Raw genomic sequence first — 18,825 nt, forward strand, 5'->3', positions numbered from 1 at the left:
AAGGCGGTAGTTGATTCATATATTCACCAGTTGGGATAATAATATTTGTTTACAGAAACGAAAAACGATTTAAAAACTTTTGAAAGAGAAGAAGAGTAGCTACTACTCCACTCTTTTCGTCATCTCTCTATACATACGCGTCCGCATTGTTGTTGCGTTCTCGAAGCATTGTCATCGATAACGAACGTATGGAGAAAAACACGCCCGTGAGGAAACCACACACTTCGACAGCGGATCTACTGACTTGGCCGGATAATCAACCGTTTGAGTCTCCCTCCGCCGTCCCAACCAGATCGCACCAGGTAGTTACTACGAACTCAGTTTAATTTTGCGATCTACTCACAAAAAAAAATTAAAAATTGGAACTGTGGGGAATCAATCGTAGCCGTCGGATGGAATCAGGAAAGTGGTGTTTGGAGGACAAGTTACAGACGAAGAAGTGGAGAGCTTGAACAAGAGGTAAGATAGATCTGATGAATTAGCAGAAAGAAAACGAAATGGTACTGTTTTGATATAGTTATCAAACAAGTACCAGGAATCTGTCAATTTGATGAATGATGATCCTGTCGTTATAGTGTTGTTAGAAGAGAGTTTTTTATATAAATATTTTAATTTCCATTTCTAGATCTTTTTTGTATAATTCACGCTTCTCTAATTTTGTCTCCTACTCTGTCTGAATGGAACAATTGTTGCTAATTTTGTTCTTTCTTTTTTTGCGTTTAAGTGTTGTTACTAATCAAATCTTCTTGTTAATATCGAAAACCGAACTTGATTGTTTTTTAGGAAGCTTGTTCAAACTACAAGATGAAGGAGATCACAGGAAGTGGGATTTTCTCTGTGTATGAACAAAATGATGCTTTGGAGACAGGAACAAGAACATACCGGGTTTGTGTCTTCTTTAGATTTTCGAAACATTTTCTTGTGTTGTTTGATTATGTTATTTGATCAATCATTTTGTGTGTGTCTGGAAATGTTCAGAAACAAGCAGAAGCAACTGTAAGTCACATTTCATTTGGGGAAGAAGAGATTGTTACGCCAAAGAAACCAGCAACGGTGCCGGAAGTGGCCAAGCAGCGTGAGCTCAGTGGTACACTGCAAAGCCAATCTGATACTAAGCTTAATAAGCAATTCTCAGATTCTAAGTTTAAGGAACTTAGTGGTCATAACATCTTTGCTCCACCACCTGAAATCAAACTTCGTCCTACCGTTCGTGCCTTGGCTTATAAAGACAACTTCGACCTCGGACAATCTGATACCAAAACCGTAACGCTCTCTCAACTGTAACATTTGTACGATAATACCCAATGATCACTCACAAATTCTTCTAACTGTCGCAGGATGGGGAACTAAAGACGGCCAAGAAGATTCCGGACAAGAAATTTACAGATTTGTCGGGAAATAATGTATTCAAAGGAGATGATACGTCTCCGTCCGCGGTGACGGCGGAGAAGCTTCTAAGCATGGCAAAGTTGAAAGAGATAAGTGGCAATAACATATTTGCAGATGCAAAGGCCACGTCTCGTGACTACTTCGGTGGCGTACGTAAACCACCAGGCGGGGAGAGCAGCATTGCTTTGGTCTAAATCTACCCTTCCAATAATAATTATATAGTTCCAGATTTTAAATTCTCTACAAACTTAGAAGGTCTAATTATTTATCATTCTCATTTTTATTAGATAATATACATTTGGACGCTTCTGTTTTCTATGTTTCCAAATTTGTGTGATTGGTGGGTTATGGATTGATCGAGATAGGTCATCCATCGGACTTTGTAGTTTGAAAGCTAATCTGGTTTTCAGGACCTTGTGTTTTTTTTTTTTAAATTCCTTGAGAGTTCTGACTTGCTATGACTTTGTATTTTGTTGGGTACTTGATTGATTTTATTGATTAATAGAGATGTAATTGCGTGGAATATTATTTTACTAGTAGTTTGGCGTTACACGCCAGATTCTATATTTTATTATTAAATGAATTTACAATTTATTTTATAGTTTTAATAAAGAAAATATGTTAAAAATATGAAAATAAAAATATGTCAAAAAGAGAATGGTATTTTTTTACCGGTATTTTTAATAGTGGTTATAATTACCGTAGTGTAGTACTTTGTTTTGAAGTTGCTTAGGTCAAAGTGGAATAACATAAGTGCATTCCTAAAGTTTTATAAGGTGGAATAACATAAGTGCATTCCTAAATTTAAATCTTTTTTTTCATTGTATTTTAGCATAAAATATTTATTGAAGATATTTAGTATGGTTATATGATACTAGAGCTTTTCTCGGGCTACGCCCGAGTTGTTTATAATTTTTAATTTAATTTAAGCTTTTAGCGTTTATATTTGAATGTATATATATATATATATATAATGGTATCGATTATAGAAATAAAAATCCTCAAATAAATATAAAAAAATTAACTATTTCTGTCAAACAAATACAACTTTTAAATTCACAACTAATTTAAACATTGCAATAATTGAATTTCCATTTTTCTACTAAAAATAAGTTTTTACTTACGCTATTGAAAGTTATATATTCTCTTTTGCATTGTTCTTTTTTTATATAATATAATTTGAGTATCTATATCGATTAGTTTTTATCTCTCTTTTTTTACTGAATCGATTAATTTTTATCTGCCTTAAGAAAGTGGTGGAATTAGGAACAATTGAAATTACAGTGATTAAAAATACAATGGTCATGAGAATGAGTTGTAAGAATCATGTCCTTATTTTCTTTTCCATGCGAGGAAGAAATATAGAACAAAATATCCTAGATAATACTAATATTTTGCAACATTTATTTTGTATGTTTCTTCTTTAATAGGTCCATTTCACTGTTTTTTTTTGTGGAAGCCTATGGTATTTGGAGAAATTCAAAAATATTAGTTTATTTTAAAAACTCGACATTTACTGACTTTAATCAAGTAGATTATTAAGGTGTCAGGCAGAAAAACCTTTTTTTAGTTTTATTTATTTTTTGAAACTTACCTTTTCTTTAGTTCAGGTTGTAGAAAAACAACAGTCGTAAAAAAAAGAGTACGTAGTCCTAGATCATCCGGTTTCACGTATGGTAGACCTCGAAAAATTAGACCTTGAAAAAGTAGCCATCGTTTCTGAAAAAAAAAAGGAATGGCAAATCCATTAGCTGTGATGTCAAATTAGATTCAATAAATGACAAAAATAAAGATAAATATAATATATTTTCGTCATCATATATATATATATAACCTATCAGATCCAAATAAAATGAATGAGGAAAAATGACCATATTCCACCAAATTCTTAAAAATAACATCAAATTCAGATGTGAATATCTCACAAGAGATGATTGGAAACCTAAGAGAAGAATAACAATCAAAGCATTGCCAGAAACATTCAACAAATAAAAACTATGGAAAAAGAAAAAGATGCTAAGCTAAAAATAAATATACAATATACAATAAACATAAAACTAAAATAATTTTGTAAAAACCCCGTAAAATTTGTTGTTTGTTGAAGTTTTGTGTATGAGAATGGATTTTAAAACTCATGTATTGATGATTTTTGTCAATTCATCTCAAATTTCAATATCATACAATAAAGTGAAATGTGAAGAGCTTATCCTCATATGCTTGCGTGTTTGCATTGTATTATCACAAAGTTCTTTCTTACTTAATAGTCTTGATGACTAATGTTGCTTAACTATAGCTCATGCATCTAACGAATTCAATGGCTTTCTATGTGAATTCAGTACCGCTTGCATTTGGAAAAAAAGAAAAGAAAATAGAATATGTTGTTGTATGATGTTATCAGCCCGAAGTCAATGTGCAAGACCTTATACTCTGCTTCTGATGTTCTGAATATAAGGAGATTGGATACTTTAAAAAAATTTGGTATATAGCACACATGAGAATCATGGGATGAAAATCAGAAAATATACTTGCTTGAAATCACTTTGTTAAGAAGTCTCATCTTAAATTTTACTTTTTGAACAATCTCAGATCTGAAACGCATAGTATATCAAATGAAATATCTGAATGTTTTTCTTGCTCCTCCACCAGCAAAGAAAACAAAAACAGAGGTCGGTCCCGAAATCACAACCCCTCCAGCCACGATAAATAATTCAGGTGAAAATCATTTTATAGTTCCTTCCCTTATGACACCTCACATGTCCAAGCACAACCTTCTTATAATGTTGTGTTCTCCTCCTTTACCCAAGCACCCACTTTTCGTTGTTCTTCATCTTCTTCCTTAGTCTTCTACCTTTCTTTTTCTTCTTACCATCTTGGACAACCACTTCCACTACAACAGATGAATTTTTTTTAAAAAGAAAACAATCACTCTGTAAAGATGAATCTGAGACAAACAAATACTTGTGTCAAATCAAACCTATATTGCATTTCAAATTGACTTCTGCAGATCATTCATAGGAATAATTCTAAAGAGAAGACTAAATAGATAAACACTTAATCAAAGTCGTAAAATTTCCAAAAATAAACGATCAAAGATAGAAATAAAATATCAACTCCCAAGCAAAGAAGATGTATTCTTTACCTTACAAAAGTCCTGAAGAACAGTAGTTTATATGACACTTGAGTTTAAGCTCTTGGTTCCCATCAGCCGTGGCCAATGCTCCAGCTTCCTCGCTAATAGCAGCCAATGTTTCTTCCTGGTTCCCTTCTCCATCCAAAAGCTCTAAATCAAGATTTTAAACAATCAGTTTCAAGTAACCATGCATTACAAAACAGGGGAGGTCGTGAAAGCTTACCGTTCTCCCACCGTCCATGAGAAGAGTAGACTCACAGAGACAGAGGAATAGCTGCTTACTGGAAAAAGGAGAGACTCTCTCTCTCGAGAGAGAGAGAGAAGAAGAGAGAGAGAGAGAGAGAGAGAGAGAGAGAGAGCTCTCTCCTCTCTCTCTCTCTCTCTCTCTCTCTCTCTCTCTCTCTCTCTCTCTCTCTCTCTCTCTCTCTCTCTCTCTCTCTCTCTCTCTCTCTCTCTCTCTCTGCTGTACCATAAGTCCACAAAACACACAGCTTTCTACGAATAAATGAATCACAAAGCTTTGAATGAAAGATTTATAAAAGAAACAAAGACATGTGGGCGTACCAAACAGTGAATACAAAAAGCTTTTATTACTTACAAATATATTTGGTTGAGAGTGATTCTTGAGAAACTTAAGTTCCTCCTCAAGCTCCTGAATATGAGTTTCTATAAGCCAAAGTAGGGAAGTCATGAAGCAATCAGAAAGAACCAACTAAGATCACGTGATGAAAGAGATGGCGGATCACAATATTAACAAAGAAACATGTCAGTTATTAGCAAACCTGAGTTTTTTCCTTGGAGGCGATGCAATCAGAACCTGGGACGAACAACTAAAATCAAGTTAACTCAACAATAACAATCATTAGAGTGAACGCCAAAAGGCCCAAAACAAAAGTAAAATTATGTGAGTAACCAACAAATTAAGATGATAGGTTTTACTACATATTTAGAAAGAATCAGCTTGGAGAGTTTCTTGATTACCAAAAACTCATAAGAGGAATCAAACATGACGGATAAATGGAAAATAAAAATTGAATTACAGAGAATGATAACAGTTTTGAAAATCCAAAAGAGAGTTAACTGTTAACCTGTTTATCCCCAAGAAGCTCTTGGTATCGAGATTAATAGCAATTGAACAGGCAAGGGATATTTAAAAAACCTAATAATCCCAGTACATGATGAGTCTCCTCTTGAGAAAACGACAAATATGCAGATTGTCAAATGTCAAGTAGGACGACAAAATCGAGGTTAGCCATGACGGAAAAATGTCCCTAAATTTATAGCAAGTGGTTGATAGAAACATGAAACGTCTGGATTTGGAGGATGAAGAATCATCAAGAGGTGGATCGAAACAATAAAGGACTGAGTAAAGAACATCATTGATCGATGAAGTAAAAGCAGCTGTAATGGCGATTGCAGAGAAAGGATCGGTGACGAAGTGGGAGAAACAGCGTTCCACGACGTTCTGAAAATAGGTTTATGCGTAATTTTTAATCTGGGCCACAACAAAATTTTAAAGCCCATACGAAAGACTCAGTTTCAGTCTATTTTAACTGAGCGAAGCTGACATGGCGGATTAAAATATTCTGATTGGTCGATTAAATTAAACGATATGGCATATCTCTCCATTGAGTATATTGTGCTTTTAGTATTGTGATTTATTTTGTGTATATAGAATCTATATATAATGCTAGTGTAATAAAGAAAGAACATTATTTTTTTTGTAACTTCAAAAAGATACATTATTACAATTTGAAATTAATCAAAATTGAATAAAATGGTAATTAAATATTTGTAAATCTAATTGTTTTTATCTTGTTTAGTTGGATTCTCATGAAAAAAAAATTGATCGATTAAACAAATGTTTCAAAATTTGTTGTGTTATTGTTTTGTCTATAAATTACAAACTTTATTGAATTGATAAATTTAATTATTGCACCCTTAAATAATATTTTATTAAGACATTAGAGAAGTATGTTTTGAGTTGTTTTGTCAAAATTGTACAAAAATCTATGTTTTTTCATATTTGTAATTTCAAAAAGATACATTATTACAATTTGAAATAAATCAAAATTGAATAAAATGGTAATTAAATATTTGTAAATCTAATTGTTTTTTTATCTTGTTTAGTTGGATTCTCATGAAAAAAAATCGATAGGTTAAAAAAATGTTTCAAAATTTGTTGTGTTCTTGTTTTGTTTATAAATTACAAAATTGATTGAATTAATATAATTAATTATTGCACCTTTAAAAAATATTTTATTAAGACATTAGAGAAGTATGTTTTGAGTTGTTTTGTCAAAATTGTACAAAAATCTATGATTTTTCGTATTTTTCACGAAAATTTATATGTTAAACTTATTTACAAAATTCTTAACTTTGTCACGAAAATAAAAATCTATGCTTTTTCATATTTGTTAACGTTCTCACACTTTCAAAGAATATATTAGCTTAGTCACTTACTTATTTTTTTGTACAAACAAAGTATTGGAGTCTTGAAAGTTGAATTCATATTATTGTAAATGTACATAAGAGTTTGTGATTAGATACTTAGTGGTTCTTGTATATGTGTCCAAGAAAGTTTCAATAGCTTAGTGGTAACTGACTTATATATGTCATACTAACCCGGGTTCGATCCTTTCTTTCGCATTGTTTTTCATTTTTTATGAAAAAATAAATGAGATGACGTGGCAATTTTGAGCTCTCTGATTGGTTAATTATTCTATCCTACGTGGACACCCTCTCCATGGCTTATATCTTGCTTTTAGTATAGTATAGATTTAGCATAAGATATTTAAAACTGCCGGTGTTTTGATGCAGCATGAATACCTGATTCAATGCTCGAGTGGATAACATATTATAAATGTATGGAAGCTTGATCGTCTAAATATTTAGATATTATTTCAAACTGTATAAATATTTACGGGAAGTTTTGTTTTAAATGTTAAGTAAATTACTAAATATTCTTATGGCCGAAAATTAAATATTTTAGGGATACTCCTTTTTAAATATAATAAATCGACATAATTTCTTTAAATATTCTTGAACGTTGTTTAGTATTATTGTTAGGAAGTATTATTGTAACTAAAATAAATAGCATTAACTAAAAGAATTTTTTTTGTTGTTTCAGGGAATCTTGTTGGTTAATTTAAATAATAATCAACATAACTTACTAAAATGCAGTAGAATAGTTGTAAATACTTGCAAAAACAAAGAAGACTTAAAAATCTCATTTTTAATAAAATAAATAAAACTATTTTATAAATTTGCACTATTACTTTTCGTATATCCAGCCATTTTCTTTTCCGAAGGGCCAAGACAATCTATCTAGAATCCAACTCAAGATAAATATAAATATAATAAAATTAAATAAAGAAATCATTTCCTCATATGCAGCACTATTCCAAAACTTCCAATCTTTACTCCTCATTGCTTCTTGAAAACTCTTAGGTTTTTCAATTTCAATGTCTTCAGAACTTGATAGTGCATATGCCACGAAGTCACCATCTTCAAATGACCCATTTTCCTCTAATACTGATAACAGACCTTGGATCTCTAGTTGAGCCAGCATCTTGAGCTTCCATAGTCCAAAATCTTAATCTTTCCCATCGAACTTCTCGTTCTCAAATTTTCCTGGTGTTGGATCCATCTCGATTTGATGAGATTCTTCGCTTCTTGTTACTTGCAGATAAGCAAGAACAAAATCCCACATCAAACAAGATATACACAACAAATGATATTTGAGATTTAATTTTCAGAGGGAAATAGAATTGAACTTTCTTTTCGGTGTTGATTGTGATTGATCAAATTCGATCCTAGTGGTTCTATATTGTTTCTCGATCCTTCCTTCTCCGATCGAGAACATCTAGATCTTCTAACCACGGCTCTGATACCACTTGTAGAAGTACTCGATTTGATTGCATCTCTCGTAGATCGTATGATCTCTCTCTCGTGTTTGACACTTTCTAACTCTCTCTCTCTCTACTCTCGTTTGTTTTGTAGATCGCCACTCCACTCATTCACGAAACTTATAAGAAGAAAGGAAAGCGTAAACAAAGACACATAGCACATTTTAGAGTTCCTCTAACTTTGGGTACATCTCCTTTAGGATTGGTACTTGGAATTCACGATCTCTTTGGATTTACAGAAGCTCAAGAACAGAGTCAACAATGGCGATTTCTGCCTCTTCATAACAACCGAGAATATAAGGTTGTTATTCTGTTACTCAAAGTATTATCCTTTGCTTCGCAGTACTCGTGTTCTTCAAGTAACCTGAGCTGATGGGCTTCACACAAATCACCGAGCCCCACTTAATCTTTGAGCTTCTTCTTATGTGTTCAGGTGGCTTTGGGCTTCGACTATCATACGGCTCAAACATGATTCAAGCATGTTCAGTCCGCTTGCCAATCTCACATGTGTGTTTAAGATCGGGTAGGATTTGAACAAATACACTGGTCTTTTCTATTGTTGGTTTGTTTTTGGAGTGACAGCAAATTTTGAAGCCATTACTCTTTTATATAACTTAAGAGACCACAGTGGTTCATCTCTTTCTCTCTCATGCATTATTTGGAAACTCAAAACACACAACAGAAACAACAAACAAGTTTTCAAAGAACAGAATCAAACGATTTCAAGAAAAGAAAGAGAGAGAGATGAGAGAAAACAGAAGCTGGAAAGCTTTTGTGGAGGATTGATCTGATTTAAGCATCATCTTCACCGAGAAGTGCGACGAGCATCTTCTCGTAATCTCCGCGAGTGTCTTTGGTAATGGCTTTCTCCAATGGAATGCTGTTCCTCCTCTGATACTCTTCTCCGATGACCTTCAAGTCAATCTCAGCTCTTGTAGTCACAATTCTAGTGAGAGCTCCTTCGTCTGTTCCGGTTTTGTTGATAGCAGAACGAAGAACATCCACAAAGTAGAGCTCTGGTCTTGTCAAGCACTGAATGGTTGACCTCAACAGTCCGAGGAATTTGTCGTCCTCGTCTCCTTCCTCGAGACTCTGTGACATGAAAAACAACAAGAATTTAGCATTATTATTTTAAAAATAAACAAGAAGCTTAAATTAACATGAATACTGAACAGTTTAGCCATCACCTTGAGGATTTCCTCGCCGTGCTCATCTTGGTAGCGATTGAAAGTAGCATTGATCTGAGCTTTGCTCCTTGTGGACAAAATCCTGATGACATCCTCATCGCTGTAGTGCTTGTCCTTGATTTTCTCATGGATCAGCTTAGCTTCTTGCTTTGCCAATGTCATGTTCACCTCGTCTCCTTCATACCTGTATGAGCTAACAAGAGAGACCAAAAGCTGCAAAAGAAACATACGATTTCAAAACCTGTATTGAACATTCAAAATATTATTATTATTATTTAATACCTTTCTGAAGTCACCGGTGGTGTGGTGAGCCACATCCTCTTCAATAGACTTCTTGTAACGAGCATGGTAAGCTTGCCTAGCGTGAAGCAGCTGCGTTGAGGTCCTTGTGCAGGCTACTTCCATAAGCACTTGGTTGCTTGAAGTCCATCTTTTGGTAGCTTCATTGGCCAACAAGGCATCACGCTCACCAGGTTCAAGAGTCCAGAGCAAGATGGCTCTCTGTCAATGAAAGGAAAACAAATTAAGATAACATAATAACACAGATTTGCCCCCTGAGGGTTTGATAATTTCGTACCTCGAAGTCGCTAGTGAGTTCCTTGTCAAGAGTCTTGAGAAGGTCTTCTCCACAGGCTTCATGGTACGTTTGCCTGATCAGCTTCCTCTGTTCAGCGCTTCTGTGAGCCAAAATTGATATGATCAAGTCCTCGTTGGTACCCCATCCTTCACAAAAGTCAAACGTCAGATCTAAGAAATTCACAGACTTCTGATCCAAGATCAAACAAAAGCAATCAAAGTGATTCATCTCAAAGTATCGTCTCAAGATCAGAGTGTTGGGTTACAAACAGATCATCAACAATCATAACTACATTACAGATCCATGGCAATGGCTATCACGGATCTGGCTGTGAAAACCTAAATAATCGAAGAAGATCTTATTAATGAATCATTGTCAGTATCAACATGATCAGATGATAATCAAAATGCTCAATACTGGATCAGCGAGGTAAAAAAAAAACAGGATAAAATCACTATAAGCACAGACAAATCTTCTAGATCCAACACAGAAACAATCAGATCAGTGAAAGAACATGCTCGATCTACAACAACAGCATCATGAACATGATCATAATACATTACCGACAACGATCTGGTCGTCTGAGAAAAACAAACTCGATCCTCTTGAAAACCACGAAATAAATGATCAAATCACAAACATATTTAACTGAAGGAGCAATGATCAGGTACACAAAATAAACGTAGATCAACAAAACATAGAACCAGTAAAACATAGTACCGTCAAAGGCGCTTTTCAGTTGCTCAGCATCTTCAGAGGGAGAAGGAACATGAGATGAAACCTTAAGGGTAGCCATGTTTTGCTTTGCCGGTTCTTGTATCTTTCACTGCCTCTCTGGTGAAGTGTATGGATGTCGAGAGTAGAAGCAGATAGATGATTGATTTTATAGAGGGAAAATGCTTTAAGACACGACGTGGCCTGTCCGTATATACTAATGAAATATACCCCTAACCAAATGGATTATACTCTTTATGCCACGTGTTTCTTACTTCGGCTGAATTATTTGATTTCTTCCCACTCTTATTTAATTCTTTTTCTATTCATAAATCATTTCACCAAAGCCTCTATCGTAATCTGACTTCGAAGATTTGATTGGTTGTCCCCATTCCTAACCAATAATATAAAACGCGTTTTGCATTTGGTATAATTTCAAGACGTTATAAAGTAGTCGGCAAGTACTTTGCAAGATACTAAGATCTATTTATACTCGGGATTCACTTTGCGCATGTGAGGGTTTATTTACAATTAGTTCAAATTTGGGAAATTGCAATGACCTCCTCCAGACAATTAATAATTCACTAGCTATCTAAATGTCCTAACTCTATCGATACCTAGCTTCTCTATTATAAAAAAAAGCCATATTACTTTTCTAAATGACCGGGAGAACCTGCAAACAAAAAAACAAGACAAAATTTAATAATAATTACTGTGACAAATTATTTGTGTCCCTATGTTAACATGCATTACTCTTTAGGACACTTTTTCTTATCTTTTTTGACACTTTAGAACATAATCTGCTGTATGCACATTTTCAAAGAATCCAAGAAAGATGTTGGACATAAATGCCATTTTGTCCAACGAAAGTACAAAGAAAAATATATTTGTTTTTATTCAGTTTAGTTAGTAGGCAGAATAGTTAGTTTCTTTTTCTAGTTAGGACTTACCTTTCGACATTAATATTTTATTTATTTTTATTTGTTCTTTTTTCAGTTTTTTCGTTGTTTTATTTTACAGCAAAGTTCTTATTGTTTGTTTTTTCTCAAAGTTTAAGATATTTGAAGAAAATATAATCATCACAGTAAATTGTAATTTGTTTTTCTCTATATTTTAACATCCATATTCATATATATATATATATATATATATATTAACAATTATATAAAAAAATGTATGGACATAAAAACTATGGACGGAAAATTGTGGACAAGTAAGAAAAATACATGAAAAAAAAGATGTGGACATGGATAGATACAAAAGTATAAAAAATCTTTTAAGAAGTTTCATGGATGTGTTTTCGTTGATAACATTCTTATATTCTCAATCATCTATAAAAATGTGGTTATGGACACTTAGATAATAGAGTTATAAACTATATGTGGACATGGACATTAAAGCTGGACACAAACACTAAAACGTTAACATCCATACTTTCTCCAAGTTTGGTCTATAGTAATTACATATGTTGACATAGATATAAAATACAAGACCAAGTGAAAGTAGATAAACCACGTTTTGGAGTCTAGATAGGAGGTGTTGAGCTGCATCATCCATAGACTCTTAATGGGTGGGAACAAGATTGATGTTTAGGACGTTGTTGTTGTGGACTACGTCATAGATTCTTGATGTGGTCATGTAGTTAAAATATCTTGCTGCATTATCCATGAATTCTTGTTGTGGTCATGTCAAGTTTGGCACAAAAATCCATCTAGTCATATAATCAAATTATCGATTCAGAGCACTAGTTGTGGAAGACCAAAAAAAGATAAATAACGAATTGTTTTAATTAAAGTCAAAGAATTTTACTTCTCAGATCTCTGATACAAAGAAGAAGTGTTTAACATTTAAATCTCAGAAAGATTATGATAAAGAAAGGAAGTGAAATTGGAATCTGTAAACGTCAAAATTGAGCTCTTTGTAGAAAAACAAATGAAGTTAACCTTCACACCACGAGAGCTTGTCTTCTTCTTTTCCACAATAGAGGCATGACCTGTTCGTCTCCGCATCATCTCCGCACCGAAGCTTAGATCTGCTGACCGTCATGTCATCCTCTCCACAACGGAGCTCTCAGATCTGCTCATTGTCTCTCTCATCCACAAAATCTCAGAGATTCGATCCAATTGGATAATTACAACACAAACAAGAATAAAAAATTAGGGATTTCGAAAATTCTTTAAAGTCAAAAAGAGTTAAAGAATTCAAAATATAAACCTCTGTTGTCGATCTGCGATGAAGAAGGTTGACTATTGAGGTTCCCTTTCTTCTTCGACTTCGATTCGCCATGGTTTCTCGAAGCTGAACGAGGTTCGGGGATAGATGATGAAAGGGGATCTAGGGTTTGAAAAACTATTGAAGTGATTTCAATTTTTTGTCTCAAAATATGAGAGATAATGGATGAATTGTATTTTATTATATTTCTTTAATTGAGATGTGTGTCCAATTGGACATATTGTTATTTTAGTTTAAAAAAAATTAGTTACGAAAGAAAGAATGTTAAGAAGAAACAATATTGGGGGTATAAGAGACAATTACCACAAAGAAAGTGTGCCTCCAGTAATATGTGTTTGATTGTGTAAATTGAAAGTGGAAATGTATCTTAAAGCGTAAAAATTCCCTTAAACATATCTGTAAAAATTACTTTTTATTAGTAAATGTTGCAAAAGTTAATCAATTTTTTCAGATATGTAGCCACTTCCGACGTATCCTACTGTGTTCACGGCGAAGGGTTACAGTGAAGAAAGAGACCCGTGTTTCAAGAAAGACTCAACTAGTGCGGCGAGAAGAATGTGAAGTTTATGGGCTGTCGGCGTCGATTTTGGCAAAGAAGACGGTACATATTGTGACGGCGAGTTGAAGACAATATTTCTTATTTGATTTCAATGACGTGTAGTATTTGATAAAAAATCACAAAGGTTAGTTTGTTTGTTTCATTTAGATTCTTTGAATATGCATCCATATGTCATTGCATGTCGCAATTGTTTTTAGTAAATTAAGGTAACGAAAAGTTTGTGAGTTTATGTTTGTATGAAAAGGTAGTTTCTTTTCCTTTTTTAAGTTATTCCATATGAGTGAGTACGTAAATGGAATAGATTTGTAAATGCGTACTGATGTGTAGTAGATCTATTTGTAAATAAAATAGCCTAGATACAGTAACATAATAGTACAACCTTCTCTGTATGGATTATTTAGAAACCGGTCATGAATATATTTGTACATGGAATGCACTCAACTTGTAAGAGAATAAAAGTTGTTGTTTGTCAAACACACACATATATATACATAGTGTAGTAATCTGGCGTGCATAGAATAGTATGTTCTATTCATAAGGAACTCTAAGGTTATTTCGACCCTTATGAACTATATGTGTGAGGCTATCTAACCATCTCATTTTTTTTCAGGTTAATTTTTCAGGACAGAGGAGCACTTACATGAACTGGGATTTAAACCATTGAGTCCTGAGAAAGAACCAAATGTTGGCTGTTGTTGTCGATCTTTTCTACTATAAATTTTAGGCAATATACTATTTTCTAATTTGAGACATATGTGGTATAGTATTTCACTAATTTATACTATACTATTTGTTTTGTTTTATTAAACTTGACAAATGTAGATTAAAAATATAAATAAAAAGTTCATGCCACATATTTAGTTAACCACACCCATTAAATGTAAACTTCACACAAATTTCTATAAGTCTATTTATAATGATTATATTTTACATTTAAAAGTAGATTATTACAGTGAATGATCCATATTGTATAGTTTAATATTACATAATATTATGTACTATTTTTAGATTTTGATATTTTGGTTTAGAGTTTATATATAGGTTTAGAGTTTATTGATTATGGTTTAGGGTTTAGTGATTAGGGTTTAGAGTTTATATTTGGGTTTAGAGTTCACTGATTAGGGTTTAGGGTTTAGTATTTGGAAGGTGGAAGTTGAGATTGGGGTCAACATTAACTTCTTCTGTGAAATCATAGACATTTGATAATGTCACTAATATATACTATGCTATTTACTTCTAATCTATTAAAATAGAGTCCTATTTTTATCTACTTATAAAAGTTGTTTTTTAAAATTTTATATAATGACCAGCATGTGACTTCTAAGCAAACAGCTTGTGACCAGCATGTGACTTATAATGAGCAAGAATGTAAGCAAGTAGGTGCTTGTCATGTGGCCTAATTACTGAGGAAGCAAGTAGGCTAGAAGGTGCAAGACATGTGAATGTTCAGAAATAATTTTAAGAGTTTTGTCGATATTTTTTGGACTGTTTCGACTAAATATTTTTCATCCTTCGAATCTTGTCCTGCTCTGAATAAACTCGCCCAGCATGAATAAACAATGACAATAATAATTAATGGTCTTCCGACCAAAAGACTGGCCCGTCGAGAGATTAATTCACCGTGTTGATTTTTATTTAAATTCTGATCGATCAATCTTCAAACTGATGTTAAAAAAATTTCTCGACCAAAATTATATATGCTCGTGAGGGTTATTACATTCCATCTTTTTTTTAATTTAATTATGGGTTTAATTAATAGATTCCAATACGAGATTTTTGTACCCATTTGTTCAAGATTGTTTTGCTGTCTCTCTCCAAATATTTTGCTTTTAGCTTTATATTGATTCTTTAACAGATCAAGAAAGAGAGGCAGAAGGTGAGAGATGTGAGAATTTTGAAGAAGCATTCAGACCAAATTAAGGAACAAATCTGAAAACTTGATATGTCTAGTAAGTTATTTCGTTGGAGGAGCTATTGGTTTCTTATAAGTTGAAACCCTAAGTTTAACTATTTGTCTTATATTCTCACAACCAACTTGTTTAGTGCTTTAATCATATACTGCTTTATCTTTACTTACCTAGTTTAAACTATATTGTGTGTCCACGCTCCACATGGATTTGATCCTGAATTAATAAAAGTGAACTTCTTATTTGAAAGAGAAAATTGATTTAGAGTAATTTGAGCGATATCATGTAGAGACATTTATCATAGTGATTTTGAAAAGCAAGATTCAGTTGCCAATCATGAAGTTAATCTATACAAAAACAAAAGTGGCTTCTTTGGTTAGCAATGAAAAGCTGCAAGACGAAGGAAAACTTTGACCCATGTTTATTTTTTATTTTAACTATCTTCGCTTAAAATGTATGTGCCACACGCTGTAGCAATAACATTTAACTAGTTTCCGAACAAGGTTAGTAAGCAATTTAAACTGATATAATTTAGGAAATTTACAGGAGATAACCATTGAAAAATAGTTATTTAGGTATATGGAAAACGTACTGTACATAAACGATAATTCCAACTGTACCCTCCTTTATTGCAACTTTATTCCATAGGTCTGAAAAATGACAAAAAGAAATAAATAAAAGCAAATTTCAGAGTTCTAATATTTTTGGTCTTTCTTCCTCTGTTCGATCTCTCACTGATTCCATCTTTTTTTTTTAATTTAATTATGGGTTTAATTAAAAGATTTCAATACGAGATTTTTGTACCCATATGTTCAAGATTGTTTTGCTGTCTCTCTCCAAATATTTTGCTTTTAGCTTTATATTGATTCTTTAACAGATCAAGAAAGAGAGGCAGAAAGTGAGAGATGTGAGAATTTTGAAGAAACATCCAGACCAAATTAAGGAACAAATCTGAAAACTTGATATGTCTAGTAAGTTATTTCGTTGGAGGAGCTACTGGTATCTTATTCTGAAATTTCCAAGGAGATCTTTTTTTCGGTTCATCACCATAGTCCAATGACCGTTCATTTTGTGAAAGTTTATCTCTAATTTTTCATCTGGCAGAGTGGTTTATGAAATCTAGTATAGATTCATTGGTGGTTGTTGGGTTTCAAAGTTTCAATCTTTCAGGTGTTTTATAAAAGATCTTGTTTTTAGTTGATGTCTGAACATGTTCTTGTATCTAAATTTAATTCGTTTGACTATATATCTTACCTTTGAAGCTGTTTGTATGCTTCTGTGATGATTGGAATCACCGGAAGTTGATTTATACACATTATTTAAAATCGGTTATTAAATAAATTATCTGGAGATTTATTGTATATCCGGTAATATTATGATTTATGAGTAGAATATGAGGAAGAAGAAGAATTTACTTGAAATCTGTATAATCGAAGAGAAACAAAACGAGGAAAGTGAAAAAAACTTAATTCTTTTTGAGGAAAATTGTAAGAATCTTATAACATAAAGAACAAGGCTACTCTCTTTTTAGAGCGCCACGTCATCAAATAGGAGAGGGAGAAGCTGCCACGTGTCAAAGCATTTAAACGCATCGCGTTGTTTAGTCCGTGGTTTGTAGACGCGTTGTTTGTTGGGCCTTGCCATTTAGCCCATGCAATACAAGATTGTACAAAACGCAGCGCTTTGAGTTAGGTTTACGGTGGTTGTTTTGTTGCGTCTCCAGCTTAAATCGTTTCTCTCCTTGCGCAGCTGACCTTCCATCTCCTCCATCGCAAGACCTCAGAAACTGAACGAGCGTCTTTAATCCCTCCATTAATCTATCACCCAAGATCTGAATTCACTGCGATTTTTTGATGTGCGATGCGTTTGAGACGACTATAAGAAGGTATCTTTTGTTCTTCTCAGATACTACATCACTTTCGTTCTACATTCTTCTCGAAAAAAATAGTGATGTGGCTAACGTTTTGGTTCTCCTATCCGATCTCCAGTCCGGTCGCTCTTCCTCCACCGTCGAAGTCCGCTTGCTCCGCTTTTGGGAGGCCAGAAACGTCCGCCGTAGTGGAGAACTCATGGGCGTCGACATGCACTTGCTCGACTCTCAGGTTAGGTTTTACATCCGCCATTGGTTTTGGTTTTCCGATTGAATCTGTACGCGTAGCCGCCATCTTTAATCCATATTAAAAGCACGCCAATCAAATCTTTAGTTCTTGCTGATTATGCTCATAATATATTTAATTAATTGGTTCACAACTTCACTGCCTTAAGTTTACATTTGTCGGAATTATTGATGGAAGATTTCGTAGATAATTATATGAGGTTTGTCAGTTTCAACTGATGATAGTGAAAGAGATGATGAATCAAACGGTAACACTTTTGATTGGTCGGAAAAGAGAAGCAGTTCGCAGCTGAAGAGAGCTCAAGAGAGAGAGAGCATAATCCCTAAACGGTAACACTTTTGAAATTCCAGTCTACTTTAATTTTGATTTTTGGTTTTCTTGAACATTGGAAGCTACTAAAAGAAAGTATTTATCGATGTGGATAGTTGAAAAGGAAGTATTGGAACAGGATGGTCTGTTAACAATTACCCAACAAGGAATCTGAAGTTTGAGATGCATAAGATTGTAATGGTGAACGGTGAGATGAGCCTTGAACCTGGAAGTATGGGGATGAAGGAGTGGCTGAAAGAGAATGTAAAGGAGGAGGAATATGTGGTGATGAAGGTAGAGGTTGAGGTGTTGGAGGAGATGATGAGGAGCAAGACGATAAAATGGTGGATAAGTTTGCTTGGAATGCAAGCCAACAAGGCTAAGGGGGAAAACATGGAGACAGACGTGAGAGTGAATTATTTATCAAACCATGCGTTTTTTTTCTTTACATTATCTGCTTTTTTTTTCTTTCGTTTTGTTGTCAGAATTGTTTTAATCATCTTATGATCATTTTGTATTGTTGTGTTTTTAGTATTTTGTGGTGTTGTAAGTTTGGGGATCTAATGAACTTAATTAATTATGTTAAACAATTCCTCGCTGAAGATTGTATTATTTTCTCATAGAACAAATGAATTCCACAAATCTTTGTTTTTTTAGAAAGAAAAAGACTTGAAGTCTGACATAAATTCAGAAGACTATCTATAAGAATCAACAATACAATTGGAACTGCGTAGAACCCAAATGAAAATTCAAAAATATGTGTCTACTCAATTTTCAAAAATTCTAAATTGGTATA

At 33.5% G+C, this 18,825-nt stretch overlaps 2 protein-coding genes and 3 long non-coding RNA genes across 6 annotated transcripts; 2 read left to right on the top strand and 3 right to left on the bottom strand.

Moving 5' to 3' along the window:
- The first annotated feature begins 22 nt into the window (after positions 1 to 22).
- On the top strand, positions 23 to 1,912 carry LOC106406863. 2 transcript variants are annotated; one of them, XM_048778930.1, is made up of 6 exons: positions 23 to 302; positions 386 to 459; position 590; positions 784 to 885; positions 979 to 1,263; positions 1,338 to 1,912. In XM_048778930.1, exons 1-6 carry the CDS (start codon positions 189 to 191, stop codon positions 1,581 to 1,583), a joined length of 822 nt encoding a protein of 273 aa, XP_048634887.1. In that variant the 5' UTR covers positions 23 to 188; the 3' UTR covers positions 1,584 to 1,912. The 2 variants fall into 2 exon arrangements, with proteins under 2 accessions (XP_048634887.1, XP_013703056.3); XM_013847602.3 differs by lacking the exon at position 590 and having other exon boundaries at positions 25 to 302.
- Positions 1,913 to 3,909: 1,997 nt separating this feature from the next.
- LOC125608520 lies at positions 3,910 to 4,812 on the bottom strand. Its single transcript, XR_007339402.1, has 3 exons — positions 4,743 to 4,812; positions 4,529 to 4,669; positions 3,910 to 4,276 (listed from the first exon to the last, which is right to left on the bottom strand). It is a non-coding gene; the product is annotated as an uncharacterized LOC125608520 (long non-coding RNA).
- Positions 4,813 to 4,933: 121 nt separating this feature from the next.
- On the bottom strand, positions 4,934 to 6,013 carry LOC111216048. Its single transcript, XR_002664759.2, has 3 exons — positions 5,608 to 6,013; positions 5,302 to 5,336; positions 4,934 to 5,185 (listed from the first exon to the last, which is right to left on the bottom strand). It is a non-coding gene; the product is annotated as an uncharacterized LOC111216048 (long non-coding RNA).
- A 3,205-nt stretch (positions 6,014 to 9,218) lies between these two features.
- On the bottom strand, positions 9,219 to 10,987 carry LOC106347720 (annexin D1-like). Its single transcript, NM_001316173.1, is given in 5 exon segments — positions 9,219 to 9,519; positions 9,615 to 9,827; positions 9,897 to 10,115; positions 10,192 to 10,337; positions 10,912 to 10,987. Coding segments are annotated over 5 exon segments (954 nt in total). The 3' UTR covers position 9,219.
- A 6,957-nt stretch (positions 10,988 to 17,944) lies between these two features.
- On the top strand, positions 17,945 to 18,616 carry LOC125609601. Its single transcript, XR_007339787.1, has 2 exons — positions 17,945 to 18,049; positions 18,146 to 18,616. It is a non-coding gene; the product is annotated as an uncharacterized LOC125609601 (long non-coding RNA).
- Positions 18,617 to 18,825: the final 209 nt, after the last annotated feature.

The sequence above is a fragment of the Brassica napus genome, chromosome A5, assembly GCF_020379485.1.
Source record: "Brassica napus cultivar Da-Ae chromosome A5, Da-Ae, whole genome shotgun sequence".
NCBI lineage: Eukaryota > Viridiplantae > Streptophyta > Magnoliopsida > Brassicales > Brassicaceae > Brassica > Brassica napus.